The 26,874-nt window shown below is 37.7% G+C and overlaps 1 protein-coding gene across 1 annotated transcript in view; it reads right to left on the bottom strand.

Moving 5' to 3' along the window:
- Positions 1-1,957: 1,957 nt before the first annotated feature.
- luzp1 (leucine zipper protein 1) overlaps positions 1,958-26,874 on the bottom strand; it is a 50,233-nt gene continuing 25,316 nt past the window's right edge. Inside the window, exons 2-4 of the mRNA XM_019066326.2 lie at positions 13,735-16,886; positions 6,803-6,989; positions 1,958-6,643 (exon numbers count right to left, since the gene is read on the bottom strand). Of these exons, the coding sequence (XP_018921871.2) occupies positions 6,831-6,989; positions 13,735-16,665 (3,090 nt within the window). The 5' untranslated portion in view covers positions 16,666-16,886 and the 3' untranslated portion in view covers positions 1,958-6,643; positions 6,803-6,830. The remainder of the gene's footprint in view (positions 6,644-6,802; positions 6,990-13,734; positions 16,887-26,874) is intronic.

The raw sequence follows: 26,874 nt of genomic DNA, 5'->3' as shown, positions 1-26,874 counted from the left end.
TTCTTAGTTTATCCGGTCTCTTCACATGTCATGCTGCCCAGAGGCTTTTTTGGCCTCTCTTTTGGCGCTGTCTGTTCTTGCTATAACCCTCCAGGCCTCTGGCTTCAGCCCCAGTTTGTGTGGTGTGGGCCCTGGCAGCTGCACTGCATTGTGGGAGTCTGAGGGACCTGAGCTGATATTGGCCCCAGCAGTTTGGTTCATGATTAGAGCCTTGAGCAGCCTGCCCCACGATGCCACAACCGTACTTTAATTCATAATACTGCAGTCGTCCAGTGGTTTTGATAATGTGCGTACATTCGGCTCATTGACCACAGAGCCGAATCACCCTCAAATCATGTCTATTAGATATTATGCTATTTTGTGGATGCTTTTATGTTGAACTGTTAACTGCAGGCAACTTCAAGACCAGTCCCTCTAGATTTATTGACTTTCTAAAGCCAGAATGGTAGCCGGTAGCCGGAAGTGATGCGTGAGCTGCACCGCCTCAGGGCAGACTCTGTAATCTGGTTGCATAATATTAAAATTGATTGACAATTCAACTCATATTTTAGCACCTTTGACATACTGCAATATTCTCAAAGACACCTGGATGCCCTCTGGGATCTCTGATCAATATTTCATCGTGTTAGACTTGGAGTATGTCTGTTTTTGAATGTGGTTTCTGATGCGCAGGCATTGCAGTAACTCAAACCTGACTCATCCTGTTCACATGGAGATGCTACTCACTACAACAACTTCACAATGTGCCCTTCAACACAGAAACCCCCACACTCCCTACAGCCCAGAGTGCAGAATTATACTTCCCACGGACTAAAATACTCATGCGTGTGCACAAACACTCATACAACTTCACACTCAGATAGTACTTCTAATATTTCATTTTTTAAATCACCTAGTCAGTTTCATGTTAAGGCTCCATTAAAATGTTTTTAAACTGTTCTTCGGTAATGCTGATGAATATTCTACACTGGAAGAAAAGGCGGGAACAAGACCGACTTCACTGTCTAGACTTTTCTCAGAACAGGATTAAAGCTTTAGGAGCCATTTTAAGGACTTGAACAAATAATAGTGAATTCTGATGCTGAGTGAACTCTCCAAGTCTGGTTTTAGAGTTCTTTGCAGCATCCTGTCAGATTTATGGTGTCTTTCTCTCAAAATAGTCTGTTGCTTTATGAACTCACTGAAATAGTCAATATTACTTAGTACCAAGCCATAAAATGCTGATCATGTGTTTACTTTACGATGTACTGATGCCTTAAAGGAACAGTTCACAAGTCATTTACTCATCCTCGTGGTGTTTCAAACTGTTCACACCAAAACAATAACTATATCAGCGTTCACATCAACAGACAATAACATTCTATTAAGTATGTGTAACTAAAAAATGCTGACTTTTCTTGGCTTGATTGGCTGTCAATGTTTTAGTCATTCATCAGCTGGAACAACAAAAATAAATGTTCTGATTCCAGTAATAATGCTGCTGTGTGTCATTATCAGTATAGTTGTGGTGTCGACTTAACTATTCCCATTATACTTGTTCTTCGAGTAAATGGGCCTTCAAATTCTCAGTGAATTTTTGACTAATAACCAGGATTTATTTTTCCTTGTAAAATTGAATCAGGCTCTCAAGCTACAAAATGATCAAAATACATTGGTAAACCCATCATTTTTACTGTCATGACTGGAATATAGTGTTGCTTATTCTAACCGAGGAGTTGTATTTAGATTGATCTGTCTGGCATCACACAAAGAATATGTTCCTCCAGCTAAAACCAAAGGGGTGTGACAATCAAATATACTGAATATCTATAAAATTCCTTTGGTTTATTGTGTTTTTATTGCACTGTTATCACCAATATATGTATTGAATAACAGCAGAGCTTCTTGGATGTACATTCAGTCCAGCAGGTCTAGTAACCATCAAAAGACACTAGATAAATACACAAACCCAAACCGGTTACAAACAAGTTGCTTTTATTATATTAGCTGGAATACATATAGTCTGCAGTTCAGCCTAAAGAGATGTCTAGCTCCATGCACAGTGCTGAATGTTAAGCTGAAACATGCACAAATATTACAGTACAAAGGTGTAAGACTGAAACACAGTGTGTTATTGCTGACACTGAGAGGCTGAATACAATGAGCATGTTCAACTGTTTCCTCACCGCAGGTTCACGCTGTACCAACACCTGCTTGATAACCATTCTGTCACCATTCTTTAATGATGCAGGCCTGTATTTATATGTGCAGTGTCTTTGAGAGACAGTGTAAGCAAATATCAGTGAACTTTAATTCAGTTACTCTGTTACAGCATGTTTGCGTAAGCGTGTTTAAGGCCTGAAATCTGTCTTTGGCAGCGTTTTTAATACGGCACAGGAGATGAATGAACCCTGAATGAACAGAAGGGAAACCCACAGTCTGAGCGGTTAATAAAAGAGGAGAACAGTACAGAACTGAACCATACTGAGCCTCTGGCTCAATATATTTATCTTACTTTACCTAAACACTTCCCTTAGAATGAAAGAAAAAAGCAACGTTTGAAAAGCTGGTGAATTAACACTTTTAACTGAGTCTGCTCATTTTAATAGTTCATTCAAATTATGAATAAAACATAATATTGAAATTAATAATGCAAAAAAAACACTCTCCAGGAGCCCAATAAGGTACACATCTACACAATAAACAAAAAAGGGAAAAAAATAAATGGCCCACTTTACAAAATTACAGGATACTTTTAAATAAAACCTATCCAATTGTAGTTTGAGGGGAAAAAAGCAGATGAAGGAAAGGCTTGACCACAGAAATATTCACCCTTTTAATTTCAATAATGCTTAAGAAGCTGTTTGTTTCCTTGTAAACTACAAAAACATCTTGGAATGGTTTTTGGCACATTATGTGTCAACTGAAACAGACAATACAAAGCACTTGGCCGTACAGAAAAAAATAAAATGACAAATTAAAATAAAACACTTTGCAGTCTATACAAATAATGTGGACAGTCCATTTGTCAACCCCAACAATACAAGATCTGTCTCACAGTTGCTGCAGGTGAACTTATTCTTTCATTTTGGCCAGTGCACAAACACGTGTGTGTGTGTGTGTGTGTGTGTGTGTGTGTGTGTGTGTGTGTGTGTGTGTGTATATATACACATACACACACACACATACACACATCTTTAATGGCTTTACATTCAATTAATTAGGGTGAAGGGAATTAGGGAAAAAAACAGGCATATTAGAAAATGAAATCCATAAAGGTTAAGGAAAAGGTTAAAGAATCATTTACGTTAAGTGCTGGTTAAGTGCAGATTCTCAGCGTGACTTATTTTTGACCTTTCAGGACCAATACCGGCTCCCAATGCGGGTATAACACAGCCTTCAAAATTTCTCTTCTGTACATTCAATATTACTTTATTGCTTACGACATTTATAAAAAAAATTACAACTCTTTCTCTTACTACTCTCCTCAATAAGGCTTAGAAAATTGTCACTGAAAATGATTAAAAACCATTCTGAGTAATCACTAACTGTCAGAAGCTAAACATGGTAATGCTTACTGACTGGTGTCATAACTAGGTTAAGCTTGACCTCATAAATGTACACAAAAGTGATGTAGATGGGAAAACCTTGATGTAGGGAGATATATTTTCTTATGTGAAACTATATAACCTTTGATCTGTTCTGAGACGTGTAATCGAAGCTCACAGCCATTATTTCCACAGAGAGCTAAAGACAGAAGTGGAGGAATGAAAATCAGAGACATGTGTTAGATGACTTCTGAGGGCGAACGGCTTACTGACACATTAGCAAATGGGGTTGAGAAACGAGGAAGAATTCCTTGACAATTGCGGATTCAGTCGGCCTCTTTCAGAAACTTTGGACTGAGTTGTGAGCACATAAAAACTACGGTTTCCGACAGCTGCGGTTGCGCGTTGAAGCCACAGCGCAGCCGAGAGACCTTTGCCTGGCCGGGGGGGTTGGGAGGGAAGAGTCTGCTGGGGTTTCCAATACAGACTCGCACTATATCATCACGTCCATTCGGGTCATGCTGCAGTTTTAGGATCATGTTTGCAAGCTTTGAGCGGGCACAATTTTATTATAAAGAGATTTACAATTCATAATGCCTGAAACTATTTGTGGAAGTTGAGAAATGGCTAAAACTCTACAGAATCCAGGCTGACCCTCCTGGTTCTTCTTGGTACCACACGTGGACACCACCAAAGTTGGCCGTTCACCCTTTCTGCTTACTCTTTTGCTGCCAGCTGGTCTCACTTCCTCCCTCACAAGTTATACGCCCATCAAATGCAGCACTGACCTATGACCTGCAACCAACACTGGGGTCGTATATCAGGCCTGCTGTCACTGCTTTAGCCAGCTAATAAAATGGCTTTAGGGACCGGCAGCTTGGATTACAGCAGCCTCAAGCACTAAGGTATTCTGGGAAAGCAAGGGCATGAGATACAGGAACCAGCATGTCCGCTTCAGCCCAACACCCCTGAACAGGAAGTAGAGGTGAAGTCTGGGGAATGCATTTGGAAAGACACGTTTGGTTTTAATGTGCAGAACAAAGCAGACACCAAAATCTGGGAAGTACAAAGCCAAAACACCGACCGAAGTCTAACGAGTTCTTGAAAAACTTTCCGAAATTAATGAAACATATATACTATAAATGCTGTTTGGTGTAGAAAATTAAGTCTTAGTTTTGTTGGGTGGTAAAATCATTACATTATTCATTAAACATTACATTTTTTGCTGCTAAACCACATCAATTATGTGTAGTGTCTCCATTTCTGAGGTATAATCCAAACCAAAGCTGTAAAAACATTATTTATACATCAGAAATGACTGATTTTCAGAAGGATCTAGTCTGTTTTTGTACTTTATAAAACTGTTTTAATGATTTAAGTGCAATTACAAATTCATTAGAATGACTTAAATAAAATGGATCAATCGATAGACAAAAAAATAAAATTCCACTCGTTTCAAAGACTCCTTCCAGCCCAAGCAGAGGGATGAATACAGGACACAGAAGCACATGAAACCTAGAACGAAGAAAAACTGACTGATGGTGATGCGTGGATCTTTTTAAAGCAGTAATAACCAAGTAAGATGCTGCAAAGAAAGCAAACTGCCCACCTGATCATCAACTCCCAGAACTTTACATGTACAGCATTAGATTAAAACAAACAGAAAAATAAAACATCCCACATTCCAGTGACATTGGAGACTGAAATCATCTGGCGGGCCGAGGGATAATGGACCCTTCGTCGTCATCGTCGGGTTCAATCGAGACATAGTATTATATAAGAGAGCTATTAATACACACAGACACTTTAAAGTATTCAAGGACAAGAGGAATCTGAGCCTGAATGAGAAAATAAATCATTGGCGGCACTAGAGTTTAAAACCTAATAGAAACAGTACAAGACATTTCAACTGCAGCAGCTCTATTCAATAATATTTCCATATGAGGACAAAGTGATGGGCATTCCGTTGTTTTCAATGGTGAGGCCATTTATCCAGGCACAAGCATTCCTAACTTAAGCGTTCTGGATCCTCTGTGGTGTCATGCTAGCCACCCTCAAGGCTCAACAAGCTTTACAGCTGAAATAACTGAAAACACAACCCATCTAGGGGTTTTTTATAGACTGACTCAGACCTGCAGAATCCCTAACGCTGGTTTCCTGTGACACACTGAGAGTTCGGACCAATGTCTTTCTGTGCAAATTTTGCGAGTAGAGTCACAGAGCGTTTGTGAGTAGCCCGCTCTGAAAATTCTCCATAAATGTCCAGCATTGGGTTAATCCCGGTAAATTACCCAAATGGACGAGGTCACTCGAGCTCTAGGTGATTGGATTCTTCTCTAGCTGGTTTGGAATCCAAAGCCAACATCCCTTCAGAGCTACTGAGACAGGGAAGATTCAACATGCAGATGTGTTTCCCAGCTTTTAAGTGTCGTGGTCCTGTGTATTCGCTATGCTGGTTGTGAGACCATCAAATCCATTTAAAGATATGAGGATGAAGGAATTAAACAAACTAGTAAAATAATACAGTTCAATAGACATGATCAGATACAAGGAGAAAATTAAAAATGAGATCAAATAAACTTGGGCACCAGGCATGAAAGACTTAGCATGTGGTTGACTACTGGCTCAGTGTATGAACGCCTGTATAATCAATGAATTTTAGCTGTGTGCAATAATCCCAATTGATTCCTGAATTAAACACCATCCAGAAATGCCAAAAGCTGTAACCTGCTCCTTGTGAAAACACATGAAACTCAAGTTTGGACATCTACCAGGACCTGTGGCACCAGGGAGGACTGTGATCCAAAGCCCCTTTCACATCCTCCAAACACCAAGACTGTCTGCGCCTCTCCCTTGTCACATCTGAAGACTTTAATACACTACGGGGAGCAGAAGAGGATTCATCGCTGTAGGAACATGTGACCGCTGTTCCCAAACGACAGCTGGAAGATGGTGAATTCATACAGGTGTGGTTGATGTAAGAGCACGATGAGATGGTTCCCAGGGATAACTGCCTGGAAATCTGTTCATCTGATGGTCTTTAAAGATATGGTGTAACTGAAGAGATGAGATGAGCTTCATTCCTTGCGCACAAGAGTCGCTTTGAGATGTAAGAACTCTGGCAATAAAAACACATGAGGATACTTTAGGTCAAGACTCATTAACATGTGAGTAATTAGCTTCTAGCTTGCTTTAATTAAGTATAACCCAGAATCCTCTTGGGTATCTAGATTTAGATAAGTTTAACTCAATAAGTTTATAAGAAAAACACATACCTCTAGTTGGAAATGTGGGTAATCTGGGTCAATTGTCCAGATGGCGATTTGACCACGACCGGCTTCCATCAGCGGTGCGGTTTCTGCTAGACCACGCTCCACGACTCCCAGATCTATCGTACAGGTCCACGTCACCTGCAGGCTGCCTTCGCCATGAGGACGGAGCGCTTTCTCGATCATCTGCAGACTGGGAAGAGAACAAACATACAACTAATGTGATAAAGTATACTAATGATTTCAATTGATTTATTTATCCACCAAATTCTGTCATGTTTGGAAGGGATATAGACCTGTGACAATCCCATAATTGCCTGACTGTGAAAATTTCATCTTATTATATGCAATATCACTGATTAGTGAATATTTTGAAAATAAAATCCCTTTATTTGAATGGCAATATATGTAACTGGCATTTAAAGCAAATAAAGAAATGCCATGAAATGCAATTCTCTTTTGGGTTCAGTAATATATTATAAAATATTACTTTTCCACTCAATTGTGATTATTGTACATTAAAAAAAAAAATTACAGACAGACAAAGAGCATTTTCTAAAGTACGTATATAATAAATACATTTCTAGAAATGTTTAAGACTTTCTGTGACTTTTTGATATATTATCAAATTTTCCAGGCTGATATTTACAGGTTTTCCACAACTGTAAAAACATGTATATATGTGACCCTGGACCACATAACCAGTCATAAGTAGCACAGGTATATTTGTAACAATAGCAAACAATACATTGTATTGGTCAAAATTATGTTTTTTATTTATTAATTTTTTTTTATTGCCAAAAATCATTTGAATATTAAGTAAAGATTATGGTCCATGAAGATATTTTGTACATTTTCTACTGTAAATATATCGAAACAATTTTTGATTAGTAATATGTGTTGCTAAGGACTTTATTTGGACAACTTTAAAGGCAATTTTTTTTGCACCCTCAGATTCCAAATAACTGTATCACGGCCAAATATTGTCCTGTCCTAACAAACCATACATCAATGGAAAGCTTATCAGCTTTCAGATGATTTCTAAATTTCAATTTCAAAAAACTGACCCTAATGACCAATTTTGTGGTCCAGGGTCACATATATCATGCAAGTTTCGGTTCCAAAAAAAATAAATGTAAAAAAAAAAAATGAAAAAAAAAGAAAGAAACAACCGAGCAAGGACCTAAAGAGAACTATTTTAAGCATTACATTTAAATAGTCCTAGATGTTTAATTAAAATCTTTATTGTCAATTTCAACGTAAGTATAAGTATCAGACCAAACATTTATTAGACACGTCAGAGAAGAGAAACTGCTCAGAACAAGTCCTAATATAGAATGACTATTGTCTCTTTTATTTACCATGAAGGTGGAGTCTTTACACAGCCAACGAAATGGTTCATGACGTCAGTTATAAAAAGTTCCCAAATGAGGCAGCAGGATATGCCACACACTGCTGTGGAATTTCGTACACAGCAGACAGATGCTAATTGTCCATAATAGGGCTTGAGGCCTGCTGGGATACGAGAGGTGGGTGTACAGGAAACCAGTTACGATGCATCGGCTGCCAAATGGGCAGGCGCAACCTTGCAACTTCCTGTGTCACTCAGGAAGGGGCAACGGGTGGAAACGACCCAAGCACAATCTTACAGAAAGATGTCATGACGGAATGGGTTCCATTTAAATCCATGGTACAGGAAAGCCATTTATGTGAATAATGTGAAGTTACAGCTGTAACTGGCTCAGACTATTGCAGTGTCTTTATTTGGGTGGTGTATGTATTTATTTATTTATTTTTTTTTTTTAAATGGATTGGATAGATCAGGTGTTTTTTTTATGTTTTCAGTGAGAAGAACATGTGGTCTGTTACGAATATATTTTGAAATTCTATCTTAAAAAACAACAAAAAAACAAACAAAAAACAAAACGAATGAAATAAATTCCATTATTTTATATCCAGTGTGATTTTCATAAAGAAATACTTTAAGAAGCATTTCTTGAAAAAAATTTTTTTTATCTAAAATTCTGTTTTAACTAAATTATTAGCTTGTTTATAAAAAATACATTAGCTAGATCATTTTAAAATACAATGGGAAAACAAACATCATAAAGGTAATAACATGGTATTCTTTAATACCATGTAAATTCCATAATACCTAACATTATCATTCAAAACTATGGCATACTGGATATCAAAGTACTATAGTATTACCTTCTGATATATTTACTGTACACATTTAATTAGTGTATGCAATATTCTTATGAACACTACAAATTATTGAAAACTAATTACCAATTCTTTTTAGTGCTACTTTTTCCTACACTTATTTGGAAGAGCCTTCATGAAACATTAAACAAGATACAAGGTGATTCTGTCCAAGCTGACAAAATATAAAAAAAATAAAATAAAAAAACAATAATAAAAAAATCACACTACCCAGATGCCATTAACCAAAATGTTATTATATTATGTAAGCAAAATTTTATATTAATAAGTAGCTAATGGTTGCCTGCCTAAGCACAACTGTCCCATATTAAGTAAAAAAACAAAACAAAAAAAACCTGTGATCAAAATTCCTCCATAAATCACTCCAGATTTGTGTATTTTTATACGCAGGGATGAAAAGTCATTCCAGCTCTAAACATAACATGACATCTGGCCAACCAGGATTACTTTACTTTATAATGCTCTCCACACAGCAGGAGTATTAATGACTTTAGCACATATATTTGACTCCCATAAGCTTTGTGTCAGAGACATGAAACAGATGACCTTGATCTGTGAGGACAGCCCTAGACACGTGCCTTCATTAATAATGGAGGAGATAATACCTCTGCCCCATCAGCACAACAACACCACATCACTGATGGACAGATTGAATCTCCCTCTAATCACTGTGGTATTGATCTTATATAAGACACAGTCTGGAAATCCGTCTGAAGCTTTAAATAAAGACATCCACGGTCAAACTATTCCACTGTAGATACACTGAGATAAAAAAAAAAGGAACCAATCATGCGATGTGATACAGGTCCAGAGAAATAAATAGAATGGAATCAACAATTCAATCCTGCATCCACAGCTGTGGCCACAATTCACTTAGCAGATCTGTTTTACTAGATGAAGTCTGAGGAGTTTTACAATGCAACTCATAAAAAAAAAGGAACACATTCTCAGTTTATAGGCTTCCTTCATTTAAACATTGATCATGTTGTCACAATCACAGTGAAAACCCTGAGTGAGGTATTTATTGAGATGATTAGTATACATTCAGAGTAAAAAAATGAAAGTCACATGAGTTGGAGATAAAGTTGAATGCATGCCTGACCATGGCTGATTAGATAAACCCTTCCTAATGGACTCCAGATTGAGTGGGAATGGATAAAGTTTGCTTTCAATCAGTTGCTAGACTGAGAATATGTAGTTGCTTCTTTGACTATTGGCATTTTTACGTCCTTGGAGTAGACTTGTATTCAAACTAAACATTTCATTTTTTGCCTAAGACTATATATTAATGCTACTTTTCAATTGAATGTGTAGATTTTATAGTTTTAGACTTGACCCAGACCCAGACTTTCAATCTTAAACTATGCAAATCCATTATAAAATATATTTTACATATTTTCAAAATACTATTTATCTAAACAGAGTGATACTTGTGTAAAAAAAAAAAATAACTCCTTATACAAAAAAGTATGAAAATATAATTCCGTAAAGTGTAGTATACATACAAATTCTAACTATGAAATTAGCATTATAAAGACAAAGGAGTGAGTTATTTTATTCAAAAAAATGTCATTCACCATCATGGCAAAAATTATACTGTAGTGGAAATGAAAATGACTGAACTCACAGAATTATTCTGTGATGTATAAGTAAACACTGTTGGATGTAGCAGATATATATATATATATATATATATATATATATATATATATATATATCTATATAAACTCATGTGAGAGTGTTTTAATGGAGTTTATTTATATTTTTACCACAAGGTAATAAATGCACACATTTAAAGAAAAGGGCTGGCATACATATTTGTATCCGTTTTTTTTTACCCATTTCAGTTTAAAGGTTCATGGTACAAATCACATTTACTTCTACAGATGGAAAGATGCTTTAAAGCCGAAAGAGATAAAAGATTAATGACAGAGAATCCCCGTCGGAGAGAAATAAGAGTGAATGAATGATTGTGTGATCACAATAGCAGTATATTAACTTACAGCTGAAATGACAGCATGAAGAACCATCTGTAGTACAAAGAAAACTAACCTTCACTGAGTGACAGAAAGAAGAGAGTAAGACAAATTATCTGACCTCTGGTTATGCAAGTGTTAGAATTCACTTGTGCATTAATCTTTCGGCTTTCTCAGATAAACGAACAGACATTTACCATTCATCGAGCAACAGACAAAAAAAAAAAAAACACATGCCATGAAATAGAACGTGAGAAAGAGAGATTGAAGAAAAAGGGGTAGTTTTTGTTTTTGAAGTCATGTGCCAGGAAGGGGCCATGTTTATGTCTCAAAGGTCATCCCAGTAATTTAATTAGGTCTCTGTGGGTAAATTTGTGGGCTGGGATGTTTGAGATGTTTAATAAGAGGATGATGGTAATTGGTGCGCTGATAGGATGCAGCTCTATTCTCTTACTTGTATTCTCAGTAAGTGAAAAAGGGTGAAAGCTAGTGAAAGGGCCTGCTTTCCATTTTGTTTTGACTGCTGGGGTGACGCCAAACTCAAATTGGTTTAGCTGCTGAGACAAAAACTGCCCATTGACCTGACTAACAGTTTTGCTGAAAACAAAGGCATGGCCTCTGACCTGTCCACCATTAGCTTTCAACGCTCTTTACATGTATCAATATCTTACAAAGAAATATTACTTCCAAAAAATGAAAACAGCTTTATTCATATAAATATAAAAAACGTGTAGGGACCTACATGAAACTGGCTGAACCCATTAATTAGGAGGTGTCCACATACTTTTCGCCATTCATGTGGAGTATTATACCACTTTAAAAAGGAAGCAAAAATATTAACTGATATTGAACTGATTTTTGAAGAACTTCAAACTGATCAGAAAGTTCCATACTCTGCAAATAGCGAAGTCAAGGAAGAAGGGGAAAGAAAGCAGGTTTAAACTATTAATATAAACAATATGAGCCTAATTTATTAATTCTCACTTCAGCTTAGTCTTGCATGTACTTATAATGTATTCAAATAACTGAAGACATAGACTGGCTACAACTGGAAAACACTGGTTTCCTGGTTAGGATTCCATATCATGAAAAACAGAAGAGAAAAGATATCTCAAGGGCCTATTTTTCTCTTTCAGCAGACAGAGAGTGAGCTAAAAATACTTCATGCTTACAAAATATCTGTCCTCTTCACCTTCTTCCAGATGCAGAGTATTACAAGAAAAACTTCCAAATAAAAGACTAAATATTAAAATGCATTAATATTATATTAATAATGAATAATAATAATTAAAATAGTGGCATCAAATATGTGCACAGACCTGGGGTGGGAAATGGGGGGACAGAACACAAACTACCAAGAGAATAAACAAGCAAGACTGGATTTAGATAATTAGATGATTTGCATAAGCATACTGCTGACCTAACCTCAATTTTACCAGGATATTTTATGTAGGGCTGCTCCAATTGATTGGCTACTGATTGCTATTGGACAGTATTGCTTTGGGAAATATGTTTCTATAAAGGCCAATCTCAAGCTGACGACGTGCCTGCCGTGAGCGGTTTGACATGACATGCAGTGGCATGGGTAAAATAATTATAATGCTGAAGGTGAGGTACAATTCATATTTCTTTATTAAATAATTTACAAAGTAACTTGAAAACTTTCTGTGAGACATAATTTCAAACAGCATGAATAAATCACTTGCTCTCTTTCTCTCTCAAAATGTGCAAATGGCTTCAAATCACCACATCACGTCTGCACTAAGCGAGTTGCACGCTGCACAGTTGACACAGGAATTGTCACTTGCACAATTGAGGCAATGTTACATTGTCAATAAAGTTTATAATTTGCATTTCTAGAGACGGTGCGCTCATGCACACTCAAAGAACACAAATGATATTCACCCCATTTGGGCTAAGGCCCAATCACATACAGCTCAAGAAATCAGGATTGTGCTGGGTGTAAATGTTTGTGCAAAAATTCCCCCATTGTAAAAAATAAAAATCCTAATCAGAGCTCCCTTAATATTATGCACCTGTTTAACTTTATCTTCATTGATCTAATGTTGAATGTTGAAAACATCCATCTGTGGACTGAGCAGTACAAATATAAATTTGCAAGAAATATAATGCATTCATACTAACAAAAAAAGTGAAAGTGACAAAGTGAAAGTGACGTGACATTCAGCCAAGTATGGTGACCCATACTCAGAATTCGTGCTCTGCATTTAACCCATCCGAAGTGCACACACACAGAGCAGTGAACACACACACACACTGTGAACACACACCTGAAGCAGTGGGCAGCCATTTTATGCTGCGGCGCCCGGGGAGCAGTTGGGGGTTCGATGCCTTGCTCAAGGGCACCTAAGTCATGGTATTGAAGGTGGAGAGAGAACTGTACATGCACTCTCCCCACCCACAATTCCTGCCGGCCCGAGACTCGAACTCACAACCCTTCGATTGGGAGTCCGACTCTCTAACCATTAGGCCACGACTTCCCACACAAACTAGCATATATCATGATGCGAATTCAAAATAAACAGGAAACTATGCTAAACACCTGAATCTTTAAATGGTCAAATAAATGTATGAAATGTATATAAAGGTTACAATGATTTATAAAATTATCTTTTTTTGTTCAACAAAGTTAGCATGGCTATGCTTGTCCAGCCTGTGAATGGAATCTACATATTTTTATTGAATATGGTCAAAAGATAAAAAGTCAGTACTCACCATGGGGTGTTTACGGCCTCTTGGCTGAAGTTGCTGAGCACTGACAGGCTCATGTGCAATAGCTCTCTCTGGTGAAGGAGTCTTCTTGTTCCGTCGTCCCAGATCAGGGACCGAAGGTGCTGCATTGTTGATCCTACGCATGTATACTTCGACTGGGCTTGGTTTACCTCCACAATTAGCAACAGTGCTGGAGTTCGATGGAGTGTCCATCACTGTAGTTGCCCTATACGCTCTCCAGGTGGTTGCAGACTCACCCTCATCCTCTGAGCCATCTTGCCTTGGTGCTCGAGCAGATTCCTCCACAGAAGCTGCCCCACGGCTCCTCCAAGTGCTCCTGACAGTGACGTTTCTCATTTCTGGCAAACTGTCATCATATGAGTGGTGGTTGTGGTGGCCTCTCCTGCTGGTCATGGTGGTGCTGCTACTGCTGCTCTCAAAGCCAGACTCAATGTCATTGTTCAAGTCTGAAGCTTCTGAAGACTGGAGGCTGAAGCTGCTTTGAGATACGAGGGCTGCCTCCACAGGAGCAGTCTCAAGGCAACTGTGAGTTTGAGAAAAGTCAGCATCAGCCTCACTTTGACGTAGAGTGATCTCACTCTTAGGGATGGATATTTCGTAAGGTATAGAGATGCTACCCCTGTGCTCAATACTGGGGCTGATAACAATATTACTTGTGGAAGTGTGTCTTTCCTTGGAAGGGGGCTCACTTGATAAACTACTGCTCCGACTGCTTGTTCGAGAGGAGCTGGGGTCATTGGGATAGAAGGTGATACTGCTGGTCATCTTGCTAGTCAATACTGGCTTAGTGGATATCTTGGGTTTCCCACTGGTGGTCAAAGGCTCTGTGACTCCCCCTGACAACACTTCCTTTCTATCAATCTCAACAATGGCTTGCTTGATGATAGCTTTTGACCGGAGGGCTTCACGAGGGCTGCATACCCTGCGGACCTCAATACCTGAGGTAGAATGCGTAGTTTCCTGGTTATTCCCTTCCACTATAAGAGGCCTGTGTTGCTCCTCGCTGAAGGGGACCTTTGAGGAACCATCAGAGTAAGATTCTTGCAGTCGTGAGTATCTACTGTATTTTCTTCCACTTGACATCAGGGGGTCGTTTTGCTCACCTACCGATCGTCTGGAGCCAGTGGATTCTGTTTCAGAGGCTGAGGAGTGACCATCCGAACCATGGTCACTCAGAACAGATGGCGATACATGGGATCTGTAAGCAGTATAGGATCCATTTGCCTTGGACATACTCAATATTGCAGAAGCATCCTGATCTAGACTCTCGGGTTCAGTTAGTCCCTTCTCAGATGAAGCAATGACAGCAGCACTGGCTGAAATTAGGAGTGACCCATCAGAGTTGTTTGATTCACTATCATTTCCAGGGTACCTGGACAACTTCTCTGTTCGAATCTTATTGCTATCACTGTCGATTTGCTTGACTGATGGCTTCCAAGACTTTTGGTCATTAGCAGCTGGAGGATAGCGACTAAGGACTGAAAGTTTCTTGCTTTCACTGAGAGTACTTGATGAAGCACTTCCAATTTTTTCATCTTTCTTTCCATCTTTTGTCCCATTATCAGAAGTAGTACTGGAAGCACCAGTCCTCATACCTTTCCTGACACTATGTGCTGGACTAAGAGTCCTTCGTACAGTCTTCGGGGAGCTTTCTGTGGAGTGACACAGGTCTTTGTTCTTTTGCTTAGTTTCTCGTCTCTGCTGAGGAGATGCCTCTCTGCTTTTGTACTTTGAGGTGACTGGTTCAGAAGCAGCAGGACTCCTATTTAGCAATTTAGGTTTCTCCTGTCTGAAGCCTCGTACATGGATCTCTTCAATTTCTGCCTTGCCATTCTCTAGGAACTTTGTAGTGCTGGTAATTGCAGAGTTTCCATTACTACTGCTGCAACCATTGAGCTGCATTTTCATCTGCTCAACCTGGTCATGGAGAGCTTGACTACGGTCCCTCTCATGCTGGTACTTTTCTATCAATTCTGCATTCTTGGATTCCATGTTCTTTAAGTCCTCCTCCACTAACTCCATCTGCTTCAAACGATTCTTCAGTCTTTCTACTTCCTGGCTGAGGTCTTTAACTTTATTATCTTCTTGACCCTCTAAGCTATTTTTCTCATTCTTGGACTCATTTCTCAAATCTAGGTCACCTGAATGCTTCAAGCAGTCAAGACTCTTCTTCCTGGCCAGTTTGCATGTAAGACCTGCTGAGAACTCATCCTCAATTCGAAGATCTCTAGAATCAAATCGGCTGTGGTCTGCTGGGCCTAGTTTGTTTTTCTGACGTTCAAGCTTCTCAGTCAGCTTGAGTATGGTTTTCTCATCCTCTCTCTGCTTTTCCAGAAGTCTTTTGCGTTCAGTCACAAAAGTCTGAGTGAGACTCTTTAGTTTCTCCATCTCTGCAGTAAGGGATTTTTCTGCCCTGTCAAGTCGAGCTTCAGAGGTATCCACTTCCTTGACATGGGCCTTCAAGGTATCAAGCTCTGCTGCAAGCTTTTTGGTCAGGTTTCTCTCTTCGTTAAGACTAAGGCACAGCTGGGTACAGTCTGACTTGCTTTTACCAAAAGCCTCTTCAAGCTTCTCAAGTTCAGTCATTCTACGCTGAAGACGCTCAATCTCTGCTTTAAGATTATTGGTAAGTTTCTCTTCTTGATCTAATTTCTCTCGAACCTCACGACAAAGATCCTCCGCTTTCCTGACCTCTTCATCTTTGCCTTCAATTTTGAGCAATCTCTTCCGCATTGTCTCCACATCGGCGAACAGTGAGGAATTGCTACCCTCAGCCTGAATGATTTTGTCCTGAATGTCAAGAAGTTCATCTTCAGCTTTCTGTAGTTTGCCTCTGGCCTCTTCAAGCTCATCCAGACGTCGTCCGAAGCTCTGCAACTTGTGTCTCAGATGGCGACTTGTTGTGTCTGTCATTTTTTCTTTCTGATACTAATCTACTGTGAGGTCTTTATGATTGTTTGATGGAGGGGTACACATTTGTATGGTGGTGTTTTCTAAGTGGTTCCGGGACTCTTAAGAAGAAATTATAAAGGACAGGTCCCCGTTTTCTTCCTACCCTCAGGAGGATGTTTTGAATACTTTTTATTTCAGTCTTGTCTCCACTATCACTGGTGATCCAAGTGAGTTTTGACCACCTGCAAGACAGAAAAAAAAAAAAGAACACAAAGCTTAAGTGCCTGTTGCAAAACAAATACAAGCATATTTATGATAAAAAACAATATGAGAAAGTATCGACAATAAAAAATTGTCAACAAATATTTTTTTTGTTGAGTAGCTGTTTGATCTCATATGACCTAATGTGAGAGCCTGAAATAATGCATTTTGACCAGTTTGGCGCTGTGGCGCAAGACTGTAATTCAGTCCTTCTGGATGCAATTCAAGAGAAGACAGCATTTCAGCGCAGTGAGCGCAAATGCTGCCGAACCTGAGGCTGCTGAGCGGTGTTTGGATGAATATGTTAATATATGCTGCGGACTTTCCTCTCAATAACAAAATAAACAACAAAAACTGACCAAAGTGTGATAGCAGCACTTAAGAACACATTTGATTACAGCAATGTGGATGTTTCCACGAACTCTGAAGTTCGGCACTCCAGTAAAAACAAAGTCTAGCCACATCATGCTTATTTATATAACAGTAATTTATGCAATAGATAGCCTTAAATCAAGCAGCTTTACAGTATTAAAGTCAGTGTAGCTTTTTTATTTAGAATTATAACTTGATTTTCTGTAATAAATCAATGTGGCGTTAGCTAATGATAAAATCTTTGTATTAGTGGGGGGAAAAATATTTCATTAAAGTTTTAGTTTGGTTTGATCTAGCTCAGGACTGTTTTGATTAGGTATTTTAAGAGAGATTACATTTTGATATTGTGAATACCCAAAAATAAAACGTCCTATCACTTACCTTTATTTTGTTTCTTATAAATATGACTTACAAAAAGAGATGTTAGGCAGAATGTGTCATTCAGTTACTTTTTCATATAACTAATTAAATTGCGAATAAAAGGGTTTCTGTCATCTCATTTTGTGTGCCAAATATATTTATTTGTATAAATTAATTGTAATTACTTAATATGACTTTCAAAAGCTGAAGTAATTACCTTAATTTATTTGTTAGAATATGTATAAACATTTTAACTAATTGCAAAAGCTGAATAATCAATAAATGTCAAATGATTAAAAAGGCAAATAATCGATGATTAGTCGATTAATCATTCGAATAATCGTTAAATTAATCGATTATCAAAATAATCGTTTGTTACAGCCCTAGTTAGAACATGTTACATGCCAATGACAGTTCTGGCCACAGCAATGCACTCTATAAGTAGCCTACAGGACAGTGCTACTCAAATTAAAAATAAAACCAGCCATTTTTAATCATAAATTTGAGGTTGTGAGCCACTACCACTTACGAATTTACAGTTTTCTTATTTACCAATCAAAATCTCATGTATATTCAAAATGGCTCTTATTAAGTCTAATGCAGCATGTCTTAATAGTAGTTGTCTGTTTAGTCGCCAGTTGTTCGGTAAAAATCCAAGCCACTACCACTTAAACATGTACTCCTTTTTTTACCAATCAAAATCTCATGTATATTCAAAATTACTCTTATTAAGTCTAAAGGCCGGGACACACCAAGCCGACTTCAAAGAACTAGCTGCGGCGAAAGCCGACGGTGCTATCACCTCGTGTCGGACCAAAAAGCTGCGCTCGAACACACTGCACAGACTACAGCCGATGGCAAACTAACATGTGCTTTCTGCGAATGTGTGAGAAGAATTAACTATCTATATCAGCAGTTATCAATAGTATATATTCATTATTTAAAAGGAGAAACTGAAACAAAGATATACGAAATAAACCCAGATATACAAAACGTAAACAAAGCAGTGCTTGCTTACCATTTTGAATATCAGTAACGTTGCTAACTTTAATCATTTTAAGCGGCTCATGTTGTTATGAAAACATTCGTGTATTAGAATGATTGGGAAAGATCATGTAACATTTAAACAGCCCTTCTTGTCTGTACCGCTTTCATATACGTGCTTGTTTTCATCACTTTCGCTTTAATTCTCAGGCACCGATTTGTTCGCTAAACTGAATATCCAATCAGAGCTCTCACTTTTGCCAATGGCCAACCGTCAGCTTGGTGTGTCCCGGCCTTAATGCAACATGTCTTAATAGTAGTTGTCTGTTTAGTCACCAATTGTTTGGTAAAACCCCAAGCTTTATTAAATATTTCACTAAATGCAGTGAAAGCATTCACATTAACAGCAGATCCAGAAGTAATAGAGCATTTTATACAACTTAATCTAAAGTGAATTTCAATATGACCGTTCGACTGGCAGGCCCACCAAGATGGAGACGGGCCCAAATGAATGAGGTGCTGTGTGTGGATTGCAGGAATTCTGTCATAATACTTTCATAATCCCATAATTTTATGGTGTGTGAGGCTCAGGCAGCAGTACTTCTGGGTTTAGAAAGGAAACGAGTCATCCAGTAAATGTACCAGCCAAGCAGGAAGGAGATCCAGCACATCCAAGACAGATTTCCATGACATTCATAATTACTCTGGCAAGATCTCTATGTGAAGGGGCTTCTAAGGTCAGGATTACACACACAATGATTCACATGCACACAAGAGCAAACTAACATATGCACGTCGATAATGCCCATCTACCATGGATAACAATTCAACAACACATGCAAAGAAACTTGCACAGTATGAATCTACAACATGGGTGTCAATCTACCGGCTCAAGGGCCTGTCAAGTGTTACATTTCTAAATCCTGTCTGCAACTAATTTGTAACTTTCTGCATTTTGATATTTAAATATGATCCTAAGATCTCTTAAGGATTGTTAAACAGAATTATATGTATTTTCCCCACATGACCTAAAAACATATTTGCAACTGTAACCTGCATTTTTGAATCACTCAAAGAAGTATAGGTATGCAAGTGTCACATAAATGAAGCCATATACACAGGGACACAGAACACACAATGATGGTTAGACTAACTCTTTTAGGCATGCATAGTATAGGTTAAGTTTATGACTTAACCTTCGGCTTTTGATACCATTTTTAACTATGTAATGAAGGACACTAAAATCAGTAGTGGTGACATGTGAGTGAGAGGTGGTTATCAGAAACTCTAGTTGCTGAGGATCTAACAGATAAAAGCAAAATCGGTGACTAATAGTTTGAACTATGAATGTTAAGGAAAAAACATTGGGGAAAAAATTAATGAAAGTGTGGAGACAAGCAAAAAAATGTAAAATTTAAAAATGTGTCAAGAAAATATAAAAAGACACTCTTTCCCATTGAAACTGCTGCAAATGAACAAACATGATTTCACTAATCAGGCAATTACAAAGAAAAGTCATATTGAAAGAACTTTATGGTGGATCAATAACTGGGCTCAAATTTTGCTCTGCCTTGATTTCTGAGGTTTGACTTGCACCAGAGATTGAGGAGCAAACAAGGAGCATAAAATGTAATGTCTCATGTAATATCTTTAAAGGTAGAGAACATTTTGCATGACAAGTAAAAGTCCTTAAAATTTCTCGAGGCCACTATAGTGGTGAGAATGAAATGAAATACTTAATTCTTGCTTCTTAGCTTCGATTTTCTCATGCACACACTTTCTCTTTCCTCCTCAAGAGCAGCACACATGCAATCATGCACCGTATCATTAGTCCAAGCCACGCTTAGCGATTCGTCGGCCTCCTGAACATTCTGTTCCCCAGGAGGAAAGGGGGGAAAAGACTTTCCCCTGCACTTGACATCAGTTTGGCTGGCCAGCCTGAAGCTCTTTATTCTTTATAAACATCCCTTAATAATCCCTTAAACCCAGAAATCATGCCAACAAGAGACTAGAGGGAGTGCACATTTTACAAACATGGCTTCCAGATGAACCTTTTCTTGTGATCACTACAAGGTGCGGTTAAAAGCCACACAAATGTCAAGATACAACAACAACAAAAAAATTCTAGACAATTAACATGAAAAAAATAGAATATATTTTTATCATAAAAATAACATTATTCTACTTTGAAAATCAATCTAACCTAGTGTATGGCAATAATTTGCAGTAGTTTGTTTCTATATGTGGACAGAAACCACATAGAATAATGAAATGATTTATAGTCACATCAATTTCTCCTCCATCTGCCAACATGTGGTCCTGTAACTTCATTTTTATTGGAAGTCATTGCATCATATCTTTTCTTATCAGATCGCTAACTGTCACGGTTGCTCTTGAATAATTTGCATTAAAAAGAATGACTTCTGTTTGCTTTGAACCTTCCCACCAGTGCTAATCCTGTATTGAGTGAATGCTTTGTCAATATTGTACAGTTAAAAGTAATGCCAAGACAGCACACTGAATTGAAAAGAGACAGAGAGAGCGAGGGAGAGAGAAAGAAAGAGATGATGAGTGTGTGTTTGGCCTCCTCTGAACTCGTGCAGTTCTGGCAGAAACTGACAAACCACAAAATAGTGGCAACCTGAATCTTGAAGCAGCAATTTTTTACATTTTTCCATGAAAGCGAAAACCAGCCTATAATGTTCAGTTTGTTGTTTCCTGTGCAGTCATGTCATTTTCTTCTCCCTCTCTTCACCGCATTTGGAGAAATGGAAAAGTAAGGACAGGAAGTCTAATGTATGTCTGAACGGCCGAGCAAACAGCAGGGCTACAAAAAGACTCTGGTGAGAAAAGAATGGTCTAGTGCAGTGGTCTCCATCCCTGCTCCTGGAGAGCTACCTTCCTACACATTTCAGCTCCAACCCAAATCAAACACACCTGAACCAGCTAAACAAGGTGTTCAGGGCTATACCTTAATAACAGACAGGTGTGCTGGAGCAGCGCTGGAACTGAAGTCTACAGGACGGTAGCTCCCCAGGAGCAGGGTTGGAGATCCCTGGTCTAGTGTTTAAAATAAAGACATGTTGAATTCAGATCTGTTTGGTCTTTCGGAAGAGTTAAAGATATATATGTAGATATATATAAATAGCTCAAAGGGCTCATTTAAGCCCCATCAGAACAAAGGAAGACAAAAATCACTATACAAGCAAACAAACCCTCCATAAAAACTTAGACAATTTGGTTTATGCAACAGCTTTATAATGCCAAAACACCAAGATGTAAAGTTCATCTGCAGTCTAAATAAGAAAACGTTTACCCAGTTTTATTAAATATGTATATACAGTCAGTTCAAAAAGTATCTGGACACTTAAGACACACTTGAAAATATTTGAACGTTATTGCTTTAGATAAAAACATATCAAACCAAGCGGCATCACGTGATGCTAGAGCTTTTCTCAGAACTAACTTTAAGACATGTTTTTCCTGTTATATTTAACAAACTTATTGTCGGAGTAACCACAGGTGTAGTTTATCACATTAACTTAAAGGAACAGTACACCCCCAAAAAATTTTCATTTACATGTCCTCATGTCGTTCTAAACCTGAATGCATTTCTTTCCTCTGCTGAACATACTGTAAAGAATATTGGTAACCAAACAGTTTCAGTTCCCACTGATATCCAGTGTGCTTTTGTCCATACAGTGGAAGTCACCGAGAACCAAAACTGTTTGGTTACCAACATACTTCAAAATATCTTCTTTTATGTTTTACAGAAGTCAGTCAGTCATTTGGAATGAGTGAGTAAATTAAATTAATTTTTTTTTTTTTTTTTACTAACATCTGACAACCAGACTGTCAGAATATTCAGAATAATTTGAAACAATGTATCTGTATTTTATCATTCCATATCTAACAAGCTACTGGCTAAAATGCTTTGAAAAATTATTCTGTGCTTTCTTTCTTTCGACTACTTTTTTAAAATGTATTATTATTATTATTATTATTATTATATGAAGGCATATATTTTATTGTAACTTTAGTGTCAAATTGTATAAATATATTTGTGGCCTAGTAGAACACAATGTAATTTTTGTTTTTTCATTAATCACACTTTGGAAAATTAGGCATTTCAAATCACACTTAAAATTTCAAAAGGTTTTTCTTACTAGCTACAACTGTAATGAGGAAATGCTAAATATTCTACATGAGAAATGAAAAGCAGAGAGAGAATGAAGGGATAAGATTTTCAATTACTGGTAGAATGGTAAAAGCAGCTTAGCCACATCACATCTGTGACCACATCTTGTGTATGTGTGCACAAGTGTTATTTCAAATTGGGGAAAAATCTATGTGGCATTACTGTGTTAATTGTGAACAGGAGCAGTGTGCTAAATATACACAGAGCTGCTCTACTCTTTAATAATGTTTCATTGTGTTTCCTGTATCTTTCTTGAATCAGAACAACATCATAAACACACTCTCTGTCATCTCCTGGACAACAGGGACAAATACATTAAACAACAAACAGATGAAAAATGTTAGTTATTTACCTCAGTATTTTGAGGTTTATAGCTTCTGACTCACAGCAAGAAAACATTAATACATCAATCTTGAGAGACAAATCATCACACTGGTCCATGACCCCAGCAGACACAAACAAACTGTTTTCAGCCCAACATAGACACTTAACAAACAGGAAAGGCCAGAGAGTGCAAGAGAGAGATCAGCCACATATTTTTGTTATAAACTCAGGTACTTGAGCAGAATTTATTCTGTTATTTGAGTTTCTGTAGAGATTTCCAGTGAGGTCTTGACTCACTCACCGTGTGTATGTTTTCAATTGTCTTTTGATTATGTGTGCATTTCTGAGAATGCCAGTTAAGGTCCCTATAAAGCAGGGATACAAGATTTCACTGGCGTTTCTGAAGCGCTGCATGCTGTGTCAGTGTATTTCAAGATGCTAAACTAAACTCTATAGCATTTGTCCTCAGGATCAGCAGATTGAACACAGCAGACACATTACTGAAAACCATACATAATTGCAGTTTACAATCATCCAAAGGGCTACAAAATGGTGTGAGTCTGTATAACATGTTTCTGTGCCATATAACAGCTGTAAGTGAAGGTCTGCCTGTTTAAAAAAACATTATGACATCAGAGAGAGATTAATGGTTTCTCATTATTAGCTTTGGCAGTGTGAACAGGAAAGGAAAGGAACTAAAATGAAACAATGTCTGTTATATCATTAACTAGTGGTTTTCAACTGGTAGGTCACAACCTAAAGATTAACCTGTTCTGATAGGACTATGGACAGGGAAGAAACACGCCAATAAATAAAAGCAACTAACCACATATGCGTGCATAGTATGAACAGTAAATTAACAGGCTTTTAAACTTTTAAAAGGGATGAAAATGCTTTCCATAGTCTTTTGTTGTTAATACTCAAATATGTCAATTATACACATGCATACATACACGTGTGTGTGTGTGTGTGTGTGTGTGTGTGTGTGTGTGTGTGTGTGTGTGTGTGTGTGTGTGTGTGTGTGTGTGTGTGTGTGTGTGTGTGTGTGTAAGTGAGTGAGTGAGTGAGTGAGTGAGAGAGAGAATATGTATATGAATTTCAACGTTTGACTGAGAGACTATTCTTGAACACTCTTGTACAATAATCACCAAATATAAAATCTTGGTCCTGAAGCAAAACTTGTAGAGAATCACTGTCATAAATCACTCACCTGAAAACTGAACAACTGTAGTATGACACTAACTGAATGCCTTTTTCACAAGTACTTAAAGACACCACCGGTTTTCCCAAAATACCGGATGAATGAAAAACAAAGTGTTAAAGGGGCCGTGATAAAGCGAGACTACGAAAGACAGGATCTTATCACTTAAGTCACACAAACAAATATATATATACTATAATAATACTTCACAATATTACTGTATTTTGCTCAGATAAATGCAGCCTTGGTAAACATAAAAAAAATCCTAAACTTCTGAATTCAATGTGAACTCGTGACCCCATTTCCTGATCCCACTCTGGATGACACAGAAATCAAGTGTCTGCTCTGTTTAGGTGACCTGCTTTTGCTGCTTGTGGATTACAGGACAGCAAGATATTATACAGCAGACTTACCTAAATAAACCTACAGTCCCACAGTTATTACCTTAAATAAAGATCTAGATTTCACTGGAATTTTGAGTTTTAGTCCATGAGGTCCACTAACATTTATTAACCCCAAAGGATTAATGCCAGTTATCACTGCCTCAAACAATATGGAGAACCACCTGGACAAAGTACAGACTCTCTGAACATAACCTAGCAACAAAGGTGCCACAACACATGGCATTATAGTTTCGTCCCAGAGTGTTTTGCACAAGGTAGAAGAAAATGTTATGCCAACAACGCAAAACAAAAGAATCCAGAGACATGATAAATCCGGAGTCAAAGGTCAAAGGTTACTGTCCACAGAGAAAAAGACTTGATGATGGAGATGTGTTTCTTCATTATCTTGTTTGTTGTGTGTGTTTACAGCTCTGCAGTACTAATAACTGAATCATCCTCATTGACACACTTTGAAAGGATGCATTCCTGGAAAGTGCGTGTGCGTGTTTTATTCTTTTACTTTGACATCCAGATAACCACAGATTCATTGCTAGTGTAAAATCAGTTAAAATTTTCACAATGTGTGTGAGTTTGTGAGGAGGAAATGGTTTGTTAGTGTGTATACAGTCCCATAGTCCATCTGAAGCCTTTGTGAGTGATTTCCTTTAAACCCGGCGCCACTGTTCCTTCCCTCTACAGCTATGAAGCTTTGGCATGTCTCACTGATTTTCATTGTTACACATATTTACATTTTTACTGTTCCTTTTGGACGCACCAAAAAAAAAAAAACAGTGAATCAATAGCAAAAAAAAAACCATTGTATAGGTCAAAATTATCGATTTTTGCCAAAAACCATTAGGATATTAAGTAAAGATCATGTTCCATGAAGATATTTTGTAAATTTCCTACCATAAATATATCAAAAATTAATTTTTGATTAGTAATATGCATTGTTAATAATTAATTTGGACAACTTTAAAGGCAATTTTCTCAGTATTTAGTTTTTTTTTGCACCCTCAGATTCCAGATTTTTGGCCAAATATTGTCCGATCCTAATAAACCATACATCAATGGAAAGCTTATTTATTCAGCTTCCAGGTGTAAAAATTGACACTTAAGACTTTTGTGGTCCAAGGTCACATATGTAACAAAACCATTCAAACATCTGGAGTCTGTAAAAGGTATTTAATGTTTTTGAAAGAAGTCTCTAATGCTCACCAAAGTTGCATTTATTTGACCAGAAATACAGTAAAAGCTAAATAATTTAATATATTTTAAAATGTAATGTTTAAATGGATTTTTCAAATACACTTATACATACTTGCATGAGTAAACAATTTGCAAGATGCTGGCTAAGGTAAACAGAAGTCTGTCAAACACACACACACACACAGACACACAGACTCACACCATTTGTGCTGCCTCTAGATGTATCATGTTTTCATTTAAATTCCATATCTCTCTCACTCACAAACAGGAATACACAGATCATTAATTATTAATAGTGAAGACCTGTGATTACACGTGAGAAATGACTTAAACCCAAAGAAAACCACACCATCAACATCAAGTAACAAGATCATGTACAGTTTACAGAATTAATTTAAAGACCTGAGTGACTTTATCAGTTGACTATCATTGGTATTTCTGCTTGTCACTTTACAACAATAGATGACCACAGTAAGCGACAACTGACCATTCAGAATAGAGTACTCCAGGGAATGTTGCAAAACCCACACATCACTGAACAAGAAAAATTATTTAGCCAATGACTTTCATAACTATCTGTTCATTAATGTGTCCATCTGTATAAGAACTGGAAGCCTAAAAGCAGATTATGGACATGCAGATATGAGGAAACCATAGACTGTATAAAAACAATGGACGTAGTGTCCGTGATGTCATCCGTAGATTCCTGAAGAGCGTTTTTAAAGCTCAAAGTGGGCGGAGGTGGCCGTCGCCATCTTGGCAGCGCATCACTGCGCGTCACTCCCAGATAATCGATAACGGGCAAAAGGCGGGAGCTGGTTGCTGAAGCCACGCCCACCTAGATCACGGCAGTGTCAAAAGCGGCAATCCACCTGTCACTCAAGTGGCCACGCCCTTAATTATGCAGAACTTTAAGGCTTAATCTAAATGGATGAGTT

The sequence above is a fragment of the Cyprinus carpio genome, chromosome B17 (assembly GCF_018340385.1).
Source record: "Cyprinus carpio isolate SPL01 chromosome B17, ASM1834038v1, whole genome shotgun sequence".
Lineage (NCBI taxonomy): Eukaryota > Metazoa > Chordata > Actinopteri > Cypriniformes > Cyprinidae > Cyprinus > Cyprinus carpio.
This window is presented reverse-complemented; position numbering and strand designations above follow the sequence as displayed.